This window comes from Laccaria bicolor, genomic scaffold, assembly GCF_000143565.1.
Source record: "Laccaria bicolor S238N-H82 LACBIscaffold_58 genomic scaffold, whole genome shotgun sequence".
Taxonomy (NCBI): Eukaryota; Fungi; Basidiomycota; class Agaricomycetes; order Agaricales; family Hydnangiaceae; genus Laccaria; species Laccaria bicolor.
Window position 1 is genome coordinate 232,738 of NW_001889929.1, and position 19,646 is coordinate 252,383.

At 47.0% G+C, this 19,646-nt stretch overlaps 8 protein-coding genes across 8 annotated transcripts; 5 read left to right on the forward strand and 3 right to left on the reverse strand.

The window, feature by feature from the left end:
• Window positions 1–327: 327 nt before the first annotated feature.
• On the reverse strand, window positions 328–1,346 carry LACBIDRAFT_313283 (uncharacterized protein; the record flags this gene model as incomplete). Its single annotated transcript, XM_001888788.1, has 5 exons — window positions 328–507; window positions 561–889; window positions 942–1,053; window positions 1,111–1,181; window positions 1,235–1,346. The coding sequence occupies 5 exons, from the start codon at window positions 1,344–1,346 to the stop codon at window positions 328–330; spliced, it is 804 nt and encodes a 267-aa protein (XP_001888823.1).
• A 1,390-nt stretch (window positions 1,347–2,736) lies between these two features.
• On the forward strand, window positions 2,737–3,958 carry LACBIDRAFT_240551 (uncharacterized protein; the record flags this gene model as incomplete). The annotated part of the gene is made up of 6 exons (XM_001888744.1): window positions 2,737–2,817; window positions 2,874–2,942; window positions 2,989–3,187; window positions 3,240–3,461; window positions 3,514–3,669; window positions 3,726–3,958. 6 exons carry the CDS (start codon window positions 2,737–2,739, stop codon window positions 3,956–3,958), a joined length of 960 nt encoding a protein of 319 aa, XP_001888779.1.
• Window positions 3,959–4,213: 255 nt separating this feature from the next.
• LACBIDRAFT_313285 (uncharacterized protein) lies at window positions 4,214–5,461 on the forward strand (the record flags this gene model as incomplete). Its single annotated transcript, XM_001888745.1, has 9 exons — window positions 4,214–4,248; window positions 4,299–4,332; window positions 4,386–4,428; window positions 4,492–4,727; window positions 4,780–4,796; window positions 4,851–4,887; window positions 4,951–5,012; window positions 5,064–5,248; window positions 5,301–5,461. The coding sequence occupies 9 exons, from the start codon at window positions 4,214–4,216 to the stop codon at window positions 5,459–5,461; spliced, it is 810 nt and encodes a 269-aa protein (XP_001888780.1).
• A 1,785-nt stretch (window positions 5,462–7,246) lies between these two features.
• LACBIDRAFT_240538 (uncharacterized protein) lies at window positions 7,247–10,584 on the forward strand (the record flags this gene model as incomplete). Its single annotated transcript, XM_001888746.1, has 10 exons — window positions 7,247–7,348; window positions 7,417–7,746; window positions 7,918–8,548; window positions 8,618–8,833; window positions 8,892–8,965; window positions 9,014–9,124; window positions 9,174–9,485; window positions 9,547–10,021; window positions 10,076–10,356; window positions 10,405–10,584. 10 exons carry the CDS (start codon window positions 7,247–7,249, stop codon window positions 10,582–10,584), a joined length of 2,712 nt encoding a protein of 903 aa, XP_001888781.1.
• A 271-nt stretch (window positions 10,585–10,855) lies between these two features.
• On the forward strand, window positions 10,856–11,014 carry LACBIDRAFT_313287 (uncharacterized protein; the record flags this gene model as incomplete). Its single annotated transcript, XM_001888747.1, has 1 exon — window positions 10,856–11,014. The coding sequence occupies one exon, from the start codon at window positions 10,856–10,858 to the stop codon at window positions 11,012–11,014; it is 159 nt and encodes a 52-aa protein (XP_001888782.1).
• A 157-nt stretch (window positions 11,015–11,171) lies between these two features.
• Window positions 11,172–12,767, reverse strand: ERGIC53 (ERGIC53, mannose lectin, ER-Golgi intermediate compartment; the record flags this gene model as incomplete). Its single annotated transcript, XM_001888789.1, has 10 exons — window positions 11,172–11,475; window positions 11,526–11,628; window positions 11,683–11,704; window positions 11,766–11,834; window positions 11,884–12,035; window positions 12,088–12,244; window positions 12,295–12,342; window positions 12,401–12,431; window positions 12,483–12,544; window positions 12,648–12,767. The coding sequence occupies 10 exons, from the start codon at window positions 12,765–12,767 to the stop codon at window positions 11,172–11,174; spliced, it is 1,068 nt and encodes a 355-aa protein (XP_001888824.1).
• Window positions 12,768–13,812: 1,045 nt separating this feature from the next.
• LACBIDRAFT_313289 (uncharacterized protein) lies at window positions 13,813–14,265 on the reverse strand. Its single transcript, XM_001888790.1, has 2 exons — window positions 14,114–14,265; window positions 13,813–14,050 (listed from the first exon to the last, which is right to left on the reverse strand). Exons 1-2 carry the CDS (start codon window positions 14,166–14,168, stop codon window positions 13,914–13,916), a joined length of 192 nt encoding a protein of 63 aa, XP_001888825.1. The 5' UTR covers window positions 14,169–14,265; the 3' UTR covers window positions 13,813–13,913.
• A 1,318-nt stretch (window positions 14,266–15,583) lies between these two features.
• On the forward strand, window positions 15,584–16,834 carry LACBIDRAFT_180747 (uncharacterized protein; the record flags this gene model as incomplete). The annotated part of the gene is made up of 9 exons (XM_001888748.1): window positions 15,584–15,777; window positions 15,844–15,904; window positions 15,956–16,048; window positions 16,115–16,183; window positions 16,274–16,304; window positions 16,377–16,425; window positions 16,490–16,505; window positions 16,557–16,610; window positions 16,670–16,834. Coding segments are annotated over exons 7-9 (228 nt in total), but the record flags the coding sequence as incomplete, so codon positions are not given.
• Window positions 16,835–19,646: the final 2,812 nt, after the last annotated feature.

A 19,646-nucleotide genomic window follows, 5' to 3' on the forward strand; every position in this document is an offset into this window, starting at 1 on the left:
CTAATGCTACATTTCGGGAGTATTACTTATGTATCTATAACATAATGATGATGTCTTTGTATAACGAGTTTCGCTGTTGTTTATGAGACGTAGCAATGAGCTCGTATCACGGAATCTTCAAAGTCGAACAGTCGAGAAGTTGGAAGGAAGCAGCGTCGAAAGCACTTATGCAGCAGTATTAACAAGAAAACAAACGAATCGAAGGGCGAAGTTGGACCAAGAACAGGGGGCTGGCAACCCAAAAGCTAAAATGTGTTAGAATCAGCACTGCAGATGTTTCCCCCAAAGAGGACATACCAAAGTCAATCTAAAGCAGCTATAGAGTAATCATGGAGCACTTAATATTTCCTGCATCGCGGTCATATGTTGTTCAAACGGAGCGAACATCGCCTTGAACTCTGCAGCACTTTTGGGAACATCGGTTGGTGGTGGTAGTGGCTTTTGTAAGCTTTCTGCCACACCTGCGAGGATGGCTTGCAGGGTTGGGTCTATCTTAGACTGCGAGTCCTGAACGTGCTATTGTAAGGTTTATGAACATAGAGGAGTTCATAAAGACTCACATGATACGGGGTATGCGGAGCATGAGGCTCGGAAATGCGAGATAACGATGGTAAGATTGGAGACTGAGAAGGATCGGATTTGAATGTATAGTCCGTTGGTGAGGCCAGTGGTTCGGGAGATGTGGTATCTGATGGTGTCAAAAGCCTCTGGCCATTCCCTTGGGCCATTTGAACTCGGTGGGTAACCCAGGCGATCACGTCCTGCCGAGTGGCACCAAACACGCCGAGAAGCTTCGCCCACACCTCTATCACATCCGGAGAGGGATTGTTTTGTGCTTGATAGAGGATGGCGAGGTTTGCGAGGGCTTGCTCATTTAAAGTTGGGAAGTCTCCCAAAAATGATAAGCTTTTTGCTGCAAGTTCTCGATAAACCAAGCTCACAATGATGTTGCCCGAGTGACGCCTCCCCGGATGAGACAGGTGTATTGACGCGGCGTTGGAACCACGCCTTCACATGATGAGATTTGTAGTAGTCGTAGCTGGGACTCAGCCCCTGTTGTGGATTGGTAGATCAGATAAGATCCACAAGTGGTTGCAGACAAACACGCACCCGGATTTTATCCAAGAGCACTTTTGTTTGGAAGCGATCTGGTACGACGTTTGGATGTTCCTGTTGAAACTCTGCATTCCAACAATGGGAGGGGAAATCAAAGTGTTATGAAATGTTTATTTACCTTCTAAAACATGGCTACCATCAGCTTTGAGCCGTTTTTGACTCTTAGATGGGGCAAGTACAGGCTTTGATGGTCCAGCGAGAGCTGTAATTGATTGTGGAACAAATTCCATGTAGTTGATGGTGGATGTTGGTTTCAACTGCAAGGTTCTTTTTAGGAAGTTGGGTCTATGTCTGGCACTGTGTTATTCCAGTGGCAAAAAATTGATTCCAGGTAAACTCTGGTCTCAGTTTTGGCCTTGTGATATTCCTAGAATCTTGGGCAACAGGCCCTCACACATCGAGAGGGATGAAGTGGGTGAACAGGGGGGTTAAAAGAGAAAAAGCATGGCAAAGGGTCTTTATATAGAAGCCCATAAAGATTAGCATGCCGAGGATGGCGAATTTGAAATGAGCGGCTGTTACCCCTGAGTAGATATGACATGTGAATGTGGTTTGAACAAAAACAGGGAAAAACATTCTCTCCTACATCCAGCAACATCGTGGCACTGATCGATGATCGATGGGAAGCGATTCTCCTTCCGAACAACTCTCAACAAACAAACTCATGGGTGGAGTCAGAGATAGCAACATTATTAAGGAACATGCAAATCCTCAGGTTCGGCGGACCCAATATTATCTAGAAGCATCGGCCCCTTGCAATGCAACTTAGCCTTGAGAGCCCAAATTTTTTCTGTGCAGAGTTTTTGACAAGATGCATGCATGGCAAATGTTTTTAAAACGGAACCGAAACTTTCAACTTTCAGGCTGTCAAGCCCCAACTGAACCCATTGAGGCCAATTGCAAGGTCAGAGAGTCAGCCTGAATTCATCTCCACGGTGGTTTGCAGGTTAATAGGATCGATTTTATAGAGCTCAAATCTCACGATGACATTTACACGGTCCTGACAAAATTCCAGTCCGAAGGCTTGGTCCATAGCAGATGCCTGATGCATGAAGGAGAAGATGTGCACATTGATAAAAATTGATGAAAATGTGGCATCTCAAACGGATGTACTCCAAATGATTCCGAGTCAAAAGCAAGCAGGCATATCCTACTTTAGCATGTGGAAGCCTTCCGGCAACGGGAGGTGCTCATCTTAATCCGGGAGCGGGTCATTGTTGAGTACTGCTATAGACCAAAGCAGGCAGGCATCCATGGGGGAATCGACAGTGTCGTTACCATAACTTGAAATTTTCAAAAGGAAATGTGGGAGCTTTTGTGAGCTTGCCGCGGTGACGGTCATTCTTCGGGGCAGCCCCAAGCTTTGAGTCCGAACTGAAATGTTCGTTCTCCTCATACACAAAGCTTGCCGCACACGATATGCACGGCTCATCTATCATCATTCCGGAGAATGAGCGAAGGTTCCGCAGTGGTGGCTGACCCGGTCGCGGTATGATATTCACATGCTATTTCGCGCATTTCATGTGTCTTACTATTTTATTAGCTCGCATTCTCGACGTTCACTTTTCTGAATATACGCTGGCCACGACCACCTTAGCTTGCCTACGACTTCGTTGAAGAATGTCTCGATCCGGTAACAAGAAGCCCGTCGGTTTCGCCACCCACATCACCGCTGGAGGGATCGCAGGCGCATGCGAGGCTGTAGGTTTTTCAAATTTTGCGTACGCAATAACTAACGCACATCCTTTCGCGGATAGTTGGTATGCCAGCCGCTCGATACCATCAAAGTTCGTATGCAGCTCTCGAAGTCGGGGCGCGCACCAGGGGTAAGTGAGACACAATTTGATCACGAAGTATCGCTCATCGTTATAGACGAAACCCAGAGGGTTTTTAGCGACTGGTTCCTACATCGTACGGCGTGAAACGCCCCTCGCGTTGTACAAGGGTCTCGGAGCAGTGTTGTCGGGAATCGTGCCGAAGATGGCCATTCGGTTCGCAAGTTTTGAAGCGTACAAAGGATGGTTAGCGGATAAAGAGACCGGGAAGACAAGCGTCGGGATGATCTTCATTGGTACGCCACTAGATCACATTTATTACTTTTTGTTTGACGAAGAATATTCAAGCTGGTTTGGGTGCTGGAACGACGGAAGCCGTCGCTATTGTGACGCCAATGGAGGTTGTCAAGATCCGATTGCAGGCTCAGCAACACTCTTTAGCTGACCCGCTGGAGGCTCCACGATACCGAAATGCAGGACATGCGGTCTATACCATTATTCGCGAAGAGGGGTTTTCAGCGTTATATCGTGGCGTTTCTCTTACTGCCCTAAGACAGGCCACCAATCAGGGTCAGTACGCCGCCTCGATCTTCTTCAATTCTGGACCCACATGAGTCTGTAGGCGCGAATTTCACGGCATACCAGGAGATCAAGAAGCTCGCGCACAAATGGCAACCTGAGCTCGTCGATTTACCTTCATATCAACATATGGTCATTGGTCTCATCTCTGGTGCTATGGGACCCTTTTCAAATGCTCCCATCGATACTATAAAGACGCGTACGTCTCTTTCCTTGTACCTCCTCGATTTCTCTTCATCGCAGTCTATTTCTCAGGTCTACAAAAGGCTCCTGCCATACCAGGGCAATCAGCATTCCAACGCATCTTTGCGATAGCATCGGACATGTGGAAAATCGAGGGTGTGAGTTCATTCTACAAAGGTATAACACCCCGCGTGTTGCGCGTCGCGCCTGGGCAGGCCATCGTATTCGCTGTGTACGAAAGGGTGAGCACCGTCATTGAGAATATCAAGCCTCGGGTACAGGAGGACGATGGGTACGCTGAGTAATGCGGCTTTACGACCAGTGGTTTACATATTTCATTTTCTTTCTATTCCATTATTTAGCATACCAATGTATCATGCATTCATGGAGTGAACAGGCGAGATCGGCTATCTAAATTTACCAATAGCCGCCCACCATTTTGCACACTTACATAAACTCCACACTTCTGGTTCGCACTTTCTAATCGTTCCTCTCACTCTCAGTGCCATCAAATACCTCTTAGACATTAGGTGCTATTAGTCGCCGTAATACCCATATTCATGGCTGCAAAAAGAACTGTCCTAGTATTGCATGGGTCAGTGCCAACATTTTACTACCAAGGTGAAACTGAACGACTTGCCATAGATACTCGCAGAATGGAAGCATATTCAGCAAACGAGTCAGTCTTTCAGTGCACTGGGCATCTTCAACAGTGACTGACTTCCACCGTAGCTTGGAGCGCTGCGCAAAGAATGCGCAAAGGACATTGACTTTGGTGAGTATGGGTGGTGTCCTTCTTGAGTCTTCCTTTCAACCCTCAATTGAATATAAATTGCAGTGTTTCTCGACGCCCCCCACATCCTCAAGCCAGCAGAGCTGGCCCACCAAGCGAATAGGATGCAATCCCTTGGTCTTCGAGCTGAAATACAGTCAAACGAAGCTACAATCGCCGAAACGGATCCAGAGTCGCCGCCCCGGGCATGGTGGAAGGCGTCGAAGGATAGAACGAAGGCGTTTGGGTTGGAGGAGTCGATTTTGGTGGTTAGGGCCGCGTTGAAGGAGAGGAAATTTGACGTGCGTTCTTTTTCTTCTTTTGCACAACGTTGCGCTGACATGGGTTGGTTAGGGCGTTCTTGGCTTTAGGTGGGTTCATGACAAAGTATCGTGAAGAGTGTTCTGATACTGCACTTTTTGCAGCCAAGGTGCTGCGTTCGCTGCTGTGATATCAGCTTTGGTGAGCATCATCTTTATTCTTTCCTTCCACGAGGACATCTAACAAGTTACGCGCTGTTCATAGTTAGAACGACCTGAGCTGTATCCGCCTTTTATGGTCAATGATCAACCTCCACATCCGCCTTTGTACGTTGAATTTTGATACGTATTTCCTTTCTCACTCACAATTAACCTTAGCGAATTTTGTGTTGCGGTATCTGGATTCAGACTCAACGACCCTTTTTGCCATCCGCTGTTCACGCCTTCCTACTCCACCCCCACGCTACATATTCTAGGAAAGACGGATGTAGTCGTTGTTGAAGAGCGGTCAAAGCAACTGATCGACGTTTCGAGTAATAAACGCGTCGAAGAACATGCTGGTGGTATGGCGCATACCATCTTTACGATTAACCTCAGTAATATGAACATGAGCAGGTCATTTTGTTCCGTCCAAGGGCAACTGGCGTAAATTTCTAGCTGCATATCTCAAGAACCCCTCCGCCCCTCACCCATCGCCAAGCCTGTCGGAGCCTGTCGAGGTCATCAGACCGGAGGGAGTGCCTCTATCGGGGTTAGGATTGGGACTACGTTTATGATCAAGATCAAACACTTTCATGCGTACTTCAATGGGTGACGATAGGAATTACTGGTTAGTCTGCCCGACTCGGCGAGGGCATTGCTAACGTTATTCATCAGGAACTGTGGAGGGTACTCAAAGCCGCAATCACGGCTTACATAGGTCTATGTAGGTCGCATATAGGTTCGGTTAGGTACCCCCCCAACTTTCTGATGTTGGGAAGTAATAGAATTACAAGACGGATCAAACCCACAGGCTGTTTTTAATTAATAAGGCATGTGTGCGGTACATTGCGGCTCATTCACTGGTAATAATTAGTTATCTCGGATCCAGTCGATGTCAATCCCTGAGCGCTGAGCTGCCATGAAAAGCCAGGACGTCATAGGTTCATCTCTGTTACTGTATTATGTTTGAGAGAACAGACTTTACTATTTAGCCTATTTAGCAGCTGGGTGCCTCTGAACTTTTGGTTCATCTTTGGACTCGTTCAGTCCAATAGCAGAGCGACGTGAGTGTTATCAATTCTTGATCCATCTAGGTCTGACAGCTAACACGAGACTGTTTAGTGTTCCTCACCTCGCACCCGCCGTGAAACGGAGGGGATAGCCGATTACAGGGAACACTAAGTTCCCCCATGAGATCAAGCTCGTTGGAGTGGAATCTGAGATCACGCCTCATGACTTGTGACACAAAAAAAAACCAAGGGCTCATGGTCTTTGAAGGGGCATTTGTGGCTTGACCGCCCTGTGGACTCCACTCCTGTGGATGGTTGTGGGCGTAGACTCGGACATGCAGTAGTCATAATGTTTCTAAGCAGGCCTGGAGCGGTGTTAGTTGCTACGTTATACGTACTTGTAGTAGCTGATGTTCTTACTCTAAGAATACTGTTGCACGGCCTCGGATAACAAGGCCTGATGCGTACCCACTTTCTTCGGGCTGACATTCACCTTTTTGATGATGAGGCTTATTTCCTACGACAAGTATACCTGCACATGGGTTGCTGTTGGGATGGGGATGCCACAGCTAATCGAAGCGTGACCCTTCGGGGAGAAAGCATGGTGATGGTCCCGCTTTCCATGATGATCTTACGGGATAAGTCCCGCGTCCGACTATCTTGCAGCGTTGAGTCGCAAATAGCGTCGGGCCCGAGCACCCCGGTACGACCGTTATAAGATATCGGCCTTGGGGATCACTCGAAGGTTCTCGGCAGGGAATATAAAGCTAGAACTGGTGATCGATGGCGTAGATCTTCACCATTGTGTTTACCTCTCGCTCTTCTGCGAGCCTAAGCTGTAATTAGAGTTCGATGTCTGGACTTGCAGGAGTTGACACTTTATTGTGTGGCTTCAGCAGAGCGCTTTGCTTCAACTTGGAGGTGGCTATGCGACAGCAGGGCATTTCCGCATTCATCTGTAATCATTGAATCAATCTTCTTGGACTTCTTGTTCGGACGGTTCCATTTGTAAAGCTTTCCTCGGGCGAAGTTCATTCAGGGGTCCACAGAGGGTGAGTTCAGGCAGGTGGTCGGGTGCTGGTGAATTGTTTCTGAAGGATAAAAATGTGGATTGCACAGTCGTCGGTATGATCTCGGCCTGAAGCCACAAAGAGAACAGGGTGTTCGGGCTAAAAGATCCAGCAGATGTGACTATGTGACAAGTTCAATGTCGAGAAACAGACGCACACAAAGGATATTTGATTTCTTTGGAATTATTAGTTCTTACTCTGTTCTTTGCCACTGTACTCCTCGTCTTCTACAACAAGTCGCGTCTCCTTCTCCTTGTTTCTGTACGCGCGCACCTTCAAAATGCCCCCTTGGACACCACAGCCCGCCGCCTTACAGGAAATCCTGCAGACCATCCATGAGTCCACCGCTACCAGTACCGCCGTCCAGCGTAATATCACTCAAGTACGCCACCGATCTTGTCTTCTCGTCTTTGCACGTCGAACACCGCTGACCTTGCACTATCTTTTCAGAAACTTAACCAGTTTACGCGCTCTCCCGAGTATATCGCCTATTTGGCGTACATCTTGAGTTCTATGCTGCAAGAAGAGGATCGTATACGAACCATTGCAGGTTTTTTGCTCAAGAACAACGCTCGCTACATCCTCCAAGCCCCGCCAGAAGTTGCCGAGTTTGTGAAGGTGGCGGTACTACAGGCGTTCAATGATTCCTCCATCATGATTCGAAACGCGGCAAGTCAAGATATCGTAACATTCCTTGGAGTCCTTGAGCCCAAGAATTGGCCAGAGTGTCTACAGCAGCTCGTAAACGCGCTTGATTCGGCCGATTTGGACAAACAAGAGGTAAGTGAGCTTATCCGTTTTTTACTGGTTGTCGTCGGTGGCGCAATTCCTGTGTGGATGGCTTAGCAAACAATGTGTTGTCTTCGAATTCACCGGCGCTACCATCGTGTCGCGTTTTCTCTTTCGATTTCAATGATTTCGTTTCTCAACTGTTGACATCGCGTTTTTCAGGCTGCCTTCAATGCGTTGGAGAAAGCTTGTGAAGACTACCCTCGCAAGATGGACGTTGAAATCTCAGGCACACGGCCCCTTGATTATATGGTTCCAAAGTTCCTAATGCTGTCAGAGCATCCCTCTGCAAAAATGAGGTCTCATGCAGTGGCATGTCTTTCGTACTTTGTCCCAGTAAATTGCCAATCCCTTTACGTCCACATCGATGCATTCATCGCATGCCTGTTCAAACGGGCCTCTGACGACGATCCTTCTGTCCGTCGTCACGTCTGCCAGGCACTGGTCCTCCTCCTGGCAGCTCGCCCAGAGAAATTGATGCCAGAAATGCCAAATGTCGCGGAATACATGCTCTATTCGACAAAGGACAAGAACGAGAACGTCGCGCTCGAAGCTTGCGAATTCTGGCTCACCTTTGCCGAGGATGCTGAACTCGTACCCTACCTGCATCCATTGCTAGAAAAGGTAGCCCCGGTGCTTTTGGATTGTATGATTTATGGAGAGGACGACCTTTTATGGTTGGAAGGAGACGCAGAGGATGCTGCTGTTCCCGACAAAGAGACAGATATTAAGCCCAGGCACTATGGAGGAGGCAAATCTCACGGACTTGAGCGTGACGCCAACGGAGGCGAGGGTGACGCAGCTGAGGCGCCGAAGCAGAAGCTTAGCGCTTATGGCGAGGAAACTTATGATTCGGACGAAGAGGATGACTATGATCTTGATGACGATGACTTCGCTGATGAAATGTCAACCGAATGGAATTTGCGGAAATGTGCCGCGGCTGCCCTTGACGTCCTCGCCGTTCGCTTTAGTGCCGACCTTCTCAACGTGCTTCTTGGTCCCCTAAAGGATAAGTTGTGGAGTACCGATTGGCTCCAGAGAGAGAGCGGTATTCTTGCTTTGGGCGCGATGGCGGAAGGTTGGTCATTTGCATACTCTTTCGGTCCATCGGACTCACAGTTGTCGACAACGTGCAGGTTGCATTGAAGCAATTGAGCCACACCTCCCGACTCTTATTCCATATCTTATCAACACTCTCAATGATCCCAAGGTACGCAGGCAATCGCCCTTCAGGATCAAGACTCTGATCCCTGTCTAGCCTCTTGTGCGGTCGATTACGTGCTGGACTCTTGGCCGCTACGCGAGCTGGACCACACAGCCGATCTCGGAAGAACACAAGAGCCAGTACTTCATTCCGACTATGGAGGGTGTATGTTTTTATCCCCGTCGACACCTGTTTACGACTTATTCTTCCTTAGTTGCTACGGATGGTCTTAGATGGCAACAAGCGAGTTCAAGAAGCAGGCTGCAGTGCCTTTGCAACTCTAGAGGAAGATGCTGGTCCTGAACTTGCGCCTTATTTGGAGCCTGTACTACGGAATCTTGTGGTCGCGTTTGACAGATACCAGCACAAGAATATGCTTATTCTGTATGACGCCGTTGGAACGCTTGCGGATGCTGTGGGCAGAGCGCTACAGAACCCTGCATATGTTGACATCCTTATGCCGCCATTGACCAATCGATGGGCGAAGTTGAAAGATGATGACGATGACTTGATTCCGTTGTTGGAGGTACTTCTCGCATTGTATATTTCTGACTGGCTGTGGTTATTGATTAACCTTTTCTTCGCAGTGTCTCGCATCAGTTACCATCGCCATGGGCCAAGCATTCCTGCCTTATGCGCCGCCCGTCTTTGAACGATGCACTAACATCATCCATACATCCCTCCTCCAATACCAACAATACCAGCAAAACCCGGAACTGGACGAACCTGACAAATCCTTCCTTGTCGTCGCACTAGACCTCCTCTCGGGCTTGACACAAGGACTCAGCATGGCCCTTGAGCCTTTGATCCGAGCAAGCCACCCGAACCTTTTGAGCTTGCTTACCGTATGCCTGAAACACCCCAACGCCCCTGTGAGGCAATCGGCGTATGCTCTTGTGGGCGATATGGCCATGGGATGCTTTGTGTTGTTGCGCCCGCACATGCCTGGTATCATGAGTGAACTGATCTTGCAATTGGATCCCGAGCCCAAGTTCGAGTTCATCAGTGCTTCAAACAATGCTGCGTGGTCTGTTGGTGAAGTTGCTCTGCGGTATGGCAGAGGTCGGTCGTTCAATCTGGCCATTGACATCAGTAGCTAACGAATTGCGGTCACAGATGATGCTGAATTCCAGCAGTGGGTAAACCCCTTGATCGCCAGATTGGTACCCATCTTGTTGCACCCCAAAGCACCGCGAAGTCTGCACGAGAATGCTGCGGTTTCGATAGGTCGCATTGGGCTGATGCATCCAGCGCTAGTAGCCCCCCACCTTCCCGAGTTCGCTCAGGCATGGTGCCAGGCTCTCTATGAGATTCGGGATAATGAAGAGAAGGATTCTGCTTTCCGTGGTCTCTGTGTTCTTGTGCAGACGAATCCTCAAGGGATCGCAAAGGCATGGGTCTTTCATTCTTTGTTATGTTCTTTCGTGCTTACCGCCCTTGTGTAGAGTTTGCTCTGGTTCTGCAACTCGATCGTCCGCTGGAATCAGCCGTCGCCGGAGCTGAACAATATGTTCCAAACTCTGCTCCAAGGGTTTAAGGCACACGATGCTGCTGGATGGGCAGCCCAAGTGGCCTCATTCCCGCCCGCAATTCAGGAACGTCTGGCGACGCGATACGGTGTATAAATCGGTTGCATACAAAGATGAAATCGATCACCTCACGAATTCACGAGTCCACCTGCTCTTTCCTGCTCATTCTTCCGAGCGCAATGTTCTATCGTGCTTGTATGGTCCTGTCTCCAATCTCAGTTTCACACACTCTCTATTGTCTCTTGCATCTGGATCTTTTAGTAGTGTAGTCTTTTCCCGCATTTTCTCTGGTTCATCCCAAACGTATAACTGTGTCCATTAGCTCCTTCCGATCCGATTCCATTCCCCCCCTCCCCTCTTCGCGTACATGCATACAATCTCATATCATTTTTACGTAGCATTAGTCAGTAGTTACAATTGTAGTGTAGTCTTTCTCATCACAATCCTGCAAGTAGATACAATTCACTCTCTCTTTCTCCTCGATCGCTCTACTTCTTGTACAGAACAGTCACTTTTGGGCATTTGAGAAAGAGATTGTTGTATAGCCATTCTCTCTATCGCTGTAGCACAAACCAATGACGAATCAATCTCTTGAATCTAAGCTCCTGCGCTGGAAACCGAATAATATATCTATATCAAACTATACAATAATACGCACAGCGCCTATGCTAGTTACTTGCATTTTAGAATCGCTTGCTGTTGGAGTAAATATTCCCAAAGCTGTCTCCGCCTCCCATTCCCAGCCCACCAAAGCCACCACGACCACCATATCGCTGTCTTCGCTGGTACTCCTTGTACCCATAGAATCCACCAGCGCACACGCCTCCGAACAAGACAAGCTTGAACAGGAAGCCCAGCCATGAACCTTCTTCGTCTTCGTCTTCCGAGGCGGACTTTCTAAAGGGGTTTTTCCTTGGTTTGCTGTGTTTATCGCGAGGAGAGTCGGGTGAAGTGAGGATGGCGGAGTAGGTGGTTACTGATATGATGCTGGAGACAGGGTTACAGATAGATGGCAGGAGGAAAACTCGTCAACATACTCATGTGCATCGGACACGTCGCCAGTCATAGCGGAGAAGCCAAGGAAGGGGTTTGCGGGGAGGGAGATGTCTTTGATGTAGAAGCAATCGGACCAGTCGTCCCCTGTTGAGAACTTGTGTTAGATGACGAAGAAATTAAAAAAGAATATGAGCTAACAAGCTTTGTGTTGGATCTTGACCTAGAAGCGGAGCAATCAACAATAACGATAAAATGAGTGTGTATGTATGTGAGAGACTAACATCAAGGAATGTGTCTTTAACATATGTGACTTTCAGCTTTGTGGCGACGTTTGTTCTGCGGAAGTTTGCCTGGTAGCACTTCAATATAATTCTTTTGTCAGAGGGAGGGGTGACGTACAGAGCATGCGCCGATAGCTTGAGAGTCTCCGTCGTTGGCCAGGTCGTACTTTGTCTTGCCGTCACCCAGTATACCAACGATTCTGGGGAAAGAATATGTGTGGCGTCCATTTGCGTATGTGTCGAGGAAAATTCCAAGACCATTGAATTGGTCTGGGAAATTGTGGGTATGGAAATGATTCTGAGAAGGGGAAGAGGTACGAACCTATGCTCCCAAAGACTGGGCCAGGTTGAGCCCTGTCGGTCGTTAGCCACAGGGCCACACCATCGCCGTAAAGATGTGAGGAGTCTCCAGAAATCTTGAACTCCGCCTCGATGACAAAGTTTGCTGCGGTCAGAGCGAGGCGAGACCATAACCAGCCCTTTGAATTTGTGTGAGTGGTGGAGAGGTGGAGAGGCGTTTGTTGCATACCATTTGAGATGGGACATTTCTCGTTAGACGAATGTGCTTGTACGTGTTCTGGCGCAATCACATTAACGACTCCAAAGGGCATCTCAGTTGTTCATCTTAGACGTACCACGTATGCATCCGCGCCAAAGTCCCACCAACTTAAATGCTCGTCAATAGAGAATCTGGATTGGTGGAGTCACAAGACTTACCGATTTTGCAAATCCTGGTCAATGTATGGGGCATATAGCGAGTGTGTCCGTAGCTGGACAGTCTGCATATGACGAAATAATTAACATCCGTTCATAAGCCGACCAAGTAAAATTCGGAGCGTTTTGCCCGTCTCCTCCTTGTCGAATTTCCGAACAAAGTCTCACCCTATCAATTGTACTATTCCCTAAACGTGTTTTATCGTCCGTCGCAGCTTCAACGAATCCGACGAGGAGGTTTGAAATGAGAAGGAGTAGCGAAAGCACGCTGGTCCAGCGCGAGGACATTTTCGGCTTGCAACGTAAAGTATTTGTGCGCAGAGGTCGTCCTACGAGTTTTCTAAGCCGCCAAGTATTGCTCAAGGAAAGAACGGGGATGAAAGGATGGTGGTCGTCGCCGAGTCGTTTGTAACTTTTGGCCACGAATTGAGGGGATCACATGATGTGGGCGCTGAATACAAGATTTCCATGATACAACAATTCCTGGCATCCTCTATCGCGCTCTCTGTCCGCCTTTTACACAGAACAATGTTGATAATAGGTCTTGGTGCGCTCACAACTTGGTCGCGAACTAGAAAAACTACATCGCTGGGTCTATGGACATCGGCGCATTCGGAAAATCCTGACGGATAGTTGTTGCACTTGGTCACTCCCCTATCGAATCCAAAGCGTCGACGGCACATGTCCCTGCATTCAGCTCTTCGCATACGATTGAGGGATCCACTCGCTTGCGAGTCAACGTGAACACCCACTTGGAGCGATTTACACTGTCGTTGAGGTTTACCTGGAGGCGACGATGCATGAGGTGCATATGAGACTTTTTGCAGAGGACAGTGCGCCGTTCGGATGAGTGAGTTATAGGCCCTTCAGAATTGGATTTACTAACCACTTCCGCTCCCATTCCTCCTCTAAGCTACGAACGCACCTGCTTCATCCTCTACTTCACTTAATCCTCGCAATCTTCTCTCTGTGCTGCGAAGTTTGCTAGACGCCCGCCTTGACCCATCCCCTGCTCCATGGCACGGACCGTAGGTCGCATATACACCTCTTCCAATTTTGGTCAAGCATGCTGCACGACCGTAAACCCAACTCTTCACTGGCACCTGCCGCTGTAACCCGCATTCCCGCCTTTTGGCATCATCAATGCCAGAACCGTTATTCTTTGGTGTGAATGCCTCAGGCAAATGAAGCAATGTATATATTGCCATGAGTCGTCGCGTAATTCCTACATCTATAGATGCCTAGCGCAGTGTGACGCGTTTGTCAAATGCCTACCCAGTTCATCTTCATTTATACCAGTCCTCGTCATCGTAAATCGTCGTCAAAAAGCAATTATGGCAAGCGGCACTGTGTAAAATATTGTGGGAGATAACGAAGTTACGATTAACATTGTGCAAGTTCTGGTTGTAATTTGAGTATCACAACATAAATCGGTCAATCTACAGGCTCTACAATGCGCTCAATCGAAAGAAACATCCTGGCTTTGCCGACGTTGAACCTAGAGAGTCGCGCGCATATTGATGCCGTTCCAGTTCTTCGACTAAAACCCGAACAGAGACTGACGCTTGAAGCTGAAAAACTCCACACCATCAACTACTGCTACTAAGATTTAGACTTAAAGATGTTACGCTTACCTTGCTCGTAGTACGGGCATAGATTGGAGCCATTGGGTGATATACCATATAGCATCAGGAATAAGGTAACCGAGAAGCTCTGAGTACTGGGCGAGCTTTGGCAGAGGAGAATGACCAAATAGCCATATAGCTGGGCGCAACCGATCAGACGATCGATGTATGTGAGAGGTCTGCCTGCGGCCACTGGCAGAGAGTTGATGTTGGTCAACGAGCTCGGTGTGGAGGCGAGTTCGTTAAACGGATTAGACCATGGCGACGTTTCTTTCGTGAGTCGATGCACCAAGGAATGCAAGTGGCCGCGTCGTGCGGGGTGGACGTAGGGAAGATGGTACGATCATCGAAGTGGGGCTTGCGTGGGTGCTGTGGAAGGAAGACCTGAGTAACGGATGGGGACAGTCAGCGAGGCAAAAGATCGAATATATGCGAGATGATAAGGAGTTCAAAGCCTGAGAAAGGGGAATGAATAAGCAACGCAAGGTTGATAACTTACCAAAGGAAAGATGGCCGTCATCCCCACTCTCCAGCTTCTGACCGAAGCTTGCACTTATGATCGGGAGGACGGCGGTGACCTAGCATGGTGTGCGGATCTTTTGGAGACCGTATTAGCGTCGTTGGGCTGGGCATCGTTGGTAACGCCAGCCAGGTCCGCAATTGAAAGGCCAGACGTTGTCGACTTGTAGGAAAAAAATATTGACGATCAACGAAGTCTCCTCCGTCACATGATAAGTGGCTTCGAGCGGTTTGCTGGGTGGGAGTCCAAAGATGGAGTTGGAGCAAAAGAAATTCTTATCCAATCCTGTTTGTACCTTTGTCGTACCCGAAGAAATATCTAGTTTGCGGTCTTGTACGCTTTAGAAGCATGGCGCTCGTAAACGAGGTTAAGAGGACCGTAACTGTCGTAAAATCATCTAGACTGGGGGCATCGGAGGGATGGGGAGGGGGGGAATGAAGTTTGGTTGTGGCACAAAAGGGAAAACGAGGTAAAGTGGAAAGGGGACCAGATTTAATGGAAGGAGGAACTCACTCTGAACTGATGCACTCAAACATCTTTGCATTGAAGCCCGTGTACTAACTCTTTGCGCATCGTTCGAATCTCAACATCTTCCGGCTCTCTTTACATCAGTACATGTGGACGAAAGTGGCCATCGGGTTTCCTTTTGATCGCAGCGGGAGGTCGGGTAAGGATTTCCAGACGATGTCGGCAGTGGCTGAACGACCCAGAGAGGAAACATTGGATGACTAGACGAGGGGGGTTCGCGGGGGAGTGCTTCGAGACTGAACAAAGACATCATTGACTTGACAACAACGAATTTGTAGGTAGGAGGGCCCATAGGTGGGTCGCAGGGCATCTTTCCTGGTGAACGTCAGGCGCTTTGGGAAAGCGGAGTTGTTTCTTCCAAACAAACAGTCACACCACGCCAGCGCCTGACCACGCATCTTCCTCTTAACTTCCATCTTGTCGTCTAACAATGTGTATCCCAACCAATTACCCTTTCCTCAAACCGTTTTCTATTGTGAAGAAAGCGATCACGAGATCACGCCCACCAATTCGTCAATCCACGGACATCGCTAGCAATGATTTAGTTCGTCCGAGCTCTGACCCTTCTATCTTGATAACTCCATCTTCGACAATCCGTGCGGCGGACATAGCCACGCCAGTCACCAGTAAGATAAATTCTAATATTCCAGCCTCAAAGTAAACATTGATCACTAATTGAATCAAATTTGCAGGTGAAGTCCCAGGGGAAGGAGTGGTTGAGTGCTCACAACAAGTTTTCCCTATCTCCGCAGGTCTGCATTAATCCTAAACCTCTAACATTCAACATTGGTAACACTGATCAGATTCCATGACTTCTCACCTGTCTACCTGTCCACCAATTGCTGCTGTTCTGAACATAGGCCTGGCGTCAGTGGGTACTGGTATGACTGTTGCCTGTAAGATACCCCTTGATTTGTTTTCTATGAAGTTGATGTTGACCTTCATCAATTCTAATCTCATAGTGGATCAGGATGAAGGCCATGTAGAAGGGGCTGTTGATTTCTTGCAACACCCTTCTCTTATCTTGACTGGTTCATCCTTGCTCCAAATCTATATTCTATTTCTGATAACTCTGCATAGATCCTCCAAGTTCTGACTTGCCTACCTCTCTAACCATTCCCTCTGCTCTGAATGCAGAAGTAATGCCTACCAGTCAGTACTTTTCTAATTTTTTAGTTCAGGCTTGCTCAAATATGACAGACTATGGAGGGTTTTCAACAAACCTTCAAGCTGACATAATAAACATCATTTCAGCTCAAAATGTGAACACAGCTGCTATTAGTGGTTTGTTGCATTTGGATCATCACATTTTCTTGCTTTCACTTATATTTTCAATAGGTACTATGAATCAAGGTAAGTAAGAAAAGTATCATACTCATCTTAATGTTAAATTGTGGTTGGTAGGTGTGGACTCAAATATTCAAATCACACTTGAGATGATTAGGGATGAACAACTGGGTATTATTATTGCAGGTTCTTGTTGCAAATGTGTAGTTGACTTTATTTTTTTGTTACAGTGGAGAAGATCTACAAGTGGCTTTCTCCACCTAAGGAGTCTCTTAACTACAATGCTGCAAGTGCAATTTTGGAGGGTCAACCAGACACCTGTCAATGGTTTCTCAATGGAAATGCATTTCATGGGTGGGTCAAACAGCCTGGTTTTCTCTGGATCAAAGGAAAATGTAGGTTTTCTGTCAATTTTGTAGATATCTGTGTTATTGACATTCTATCCAGCTGGCTCTGGGAAGACCATTCTAAGGTTGATAATTCTGATATTTTCATGAAATTGACTGATTTTCCTGTTGCAGCTCAGCAATAATTTACAAAGTTCTTCAGACATTCAGTTCTGCTACTGCATATTTCTTTTTTGATGGGAGAGACTCACAGAAAGATTTCCAGCTGCATGATAAACTGATCCGATCACTCATCTGGCAATTCTCTCTCAAATGTGAGGGTGGAGTGCCCAAAGTCCTAGTTAATCTGTATGCATACTGTGGCAATGGCCATCAAGAGCCAACTCTGGGTGATCTGCAGAGTACTCTTCAAAAAATTCTTGGTGGATTTAGCTCAACATTTATCATTCTGGATGCTCTTGATGAGTGTATTGAAAGAGAAAAGCTTCTTAACTGGATTCATATTTTTGTTCTGGGGAAAGATATAAATCTTGGGCTTCATATGATAGTTACTAGTCGCCCAGAACAGGAGATTGAGGACAAGCTGAAGTTTTATCATCATCTTGACTTGGTTGAGGAGTCTGAGAATCATGATCTTGTAGCCTATCTTGACTATCAGCTTCAGAATGACTCTGACTTGCAAAAATGGAAGTCTGACACTCAAGAGCAAATAAAGTTAACATTGATGGAGAAAGCAGATGGAATGTATGTTCATTATCAACATTTGAATACAGGATACTAGGATACTTACTAAATGCAATTTTAGGTTTCGTTGGGTTGCTTTACAGTTAAATGAGCTCAAAAAGTGCCGGACCAAGACTGATTTAAGAAAGCAGCTTGCTGATCTACCTCAGGGTTTGGATAAAACCTATGATCAAATCTTGTTGGGCATCACAGAAAAAGATCATGGTTATGCCAAAGTCTTTCTGCAGTGGCTATCTTTTGCTGTTCGTCCACTGACACTGGAAGAGCTGGCTACAACTGCTGCTGTTGATCTTTGTACTGAGAATGGTCCTGAGTATAAATCTGATAATGAACTTCAAGATATTAGGGATGTCTTGAAAATATGTTCTAGTTTGATTACAAAATCAGAAGGTATGGTCCACAGTAATACTAGATTGAAATGAGCACTAACAATTGAACAGATGTTATCAAGCTTTCCCACTTTTCTGTCAAAGAATATCTCATATCTCAGTATATTCACAACCATGCTATTAAGCAAATCAGAGACTTCAGCTTCAGTGAGGGGCTATCACACTCTGTCATATCTCAGATCTGTCTTGCCTATCTTCTGCAATTTCATACATCTGAACCACTTGCTACAAATGTGGATGTATCCTTCCCTCTTGCACAGTATGCTGCACGACATTGGATTACACATGTCCATTCTGGTAGCAAAGATGAATCTCAGTCATCTTTAGTATTTGCAATGATGATGAAGCTTCTAACAGATGAAAATGCTGCTTTTCTTAACTGGGTTCGACTTTGTGATATAGATCACTATTATTTTAGAGATCTAAAGAAACGAAGGGATAAGATTGTTAAAGCACTTTATTATGCATCAAAAGCTGGATTAACTGAAGCGTCATGTGCTTTGTTAGAGACGGGAGCAGATGTAAATGCAAAAGGAGGGATATGTGGAAATGCACTCCAGGCAGCATCAAATGGAGGCTATAATGCCATTGTAAAGGTGTTGATAGAGAAGGGGGCAGATATAAATATACAGGGAGGATTTTATGGAAATGCACTCCAGGCAGCATCAAGTAGAGGTCATGAGGCCATTGCAAATCTGTTGATAGAGAAGGGGGCAGATATAAATGCACAGGGAGGAGAGTATGGAAATGCACTCCAGGCAGCATCAGAAGGAGGTCATGAGGCCATTGCAAATCTGTTGATAGAGAAGGGGGCAGATATAAATGCACAGGGAGGATTTTATGGAAATGCACTCCAGGCAGCATCAAAAGGAGGTCATGAGGCCATTGCAAATCTGTTGATAGAGAAGGGGGCAGATATAAATATACAGGGAGGATTTTATGGAAATGCACTCCAGGCAGCATCAAGTAGAGGTCATGAGGCCATTGCAAAGTGTTGATAGAGAAGGGGGCAGATATAAATGCACAGGGAGGAGAGTATGGAAATGCACTCCAGGCAGCATCAGAAGGAGGTCATGAGGCCATTGCAAATCTGTTGATAGAGAAGGGGGCAGATATAAATGCACAGGGAGGATTTTATGGAAATGCACTCCAGGCAGCATCAAAAGGAGGTCATGAGGCCATTGCAAATCTGTTGATAGAGAAGGGGGCAGATATACATGCACAGGGAGGAAAGTATGGAAATGCACTCCAGGCAGCATCAGAAGGAGGTCATGAGGCCATTGCAAATCTGTTGATAGAGAAGGGAGCAGATATACATGCACAGGGAGGAAAGTATGGAAATGCACTCCAGGCAGCATCAGAAGGAGGTCATGAGGCCATTGCAAATCTGTTGATAGAGAAGGGGGCAGATATACATGCACAGGGAGGAAAGTATGGAAATGCACTCCAGGCAGCATCAGAAGGAGGTCATGAGGCCATTGCAAATCTGTTGATAGAGAAGGGGGCAGATATAAATGCACAGGGAGGAAAGTATGGAAATGCACTCCAGGCAGCATCAGAAGGAGGTCATGAGGCCATTGCAAATCTGTTGATAGAGAAGGGGGCAGATATACATGCACAGGGAGGATTTTATGGAAATGCACTCCAGGCAGCATCAGAAGGAGGTCATGAGGCCATTGCAAATCTGTTGATAGAGAAGGGGGCAGATGTAAATGCACAGGGAGGAA

What these genes read in the sequence shown, in the direction of transcription:
- LACBIDRAFT_313289 (XM_001888790.1), bottom strand. Translation starts at nt 14,168, where the DNA reads ATGCTATATGGTATATCACCCAATGGCTCCAATCTATGCCCGTACTAC. An exon ending in ATGCCCGTACTACGAGCAAG is followed by an intron (nt 14,051 to 14,113) that starts GTAAGCGTAACA and finishes GGAGTTTTTCAG; the next exon opens with CTTCAAGCGTCAGTCTCTGT.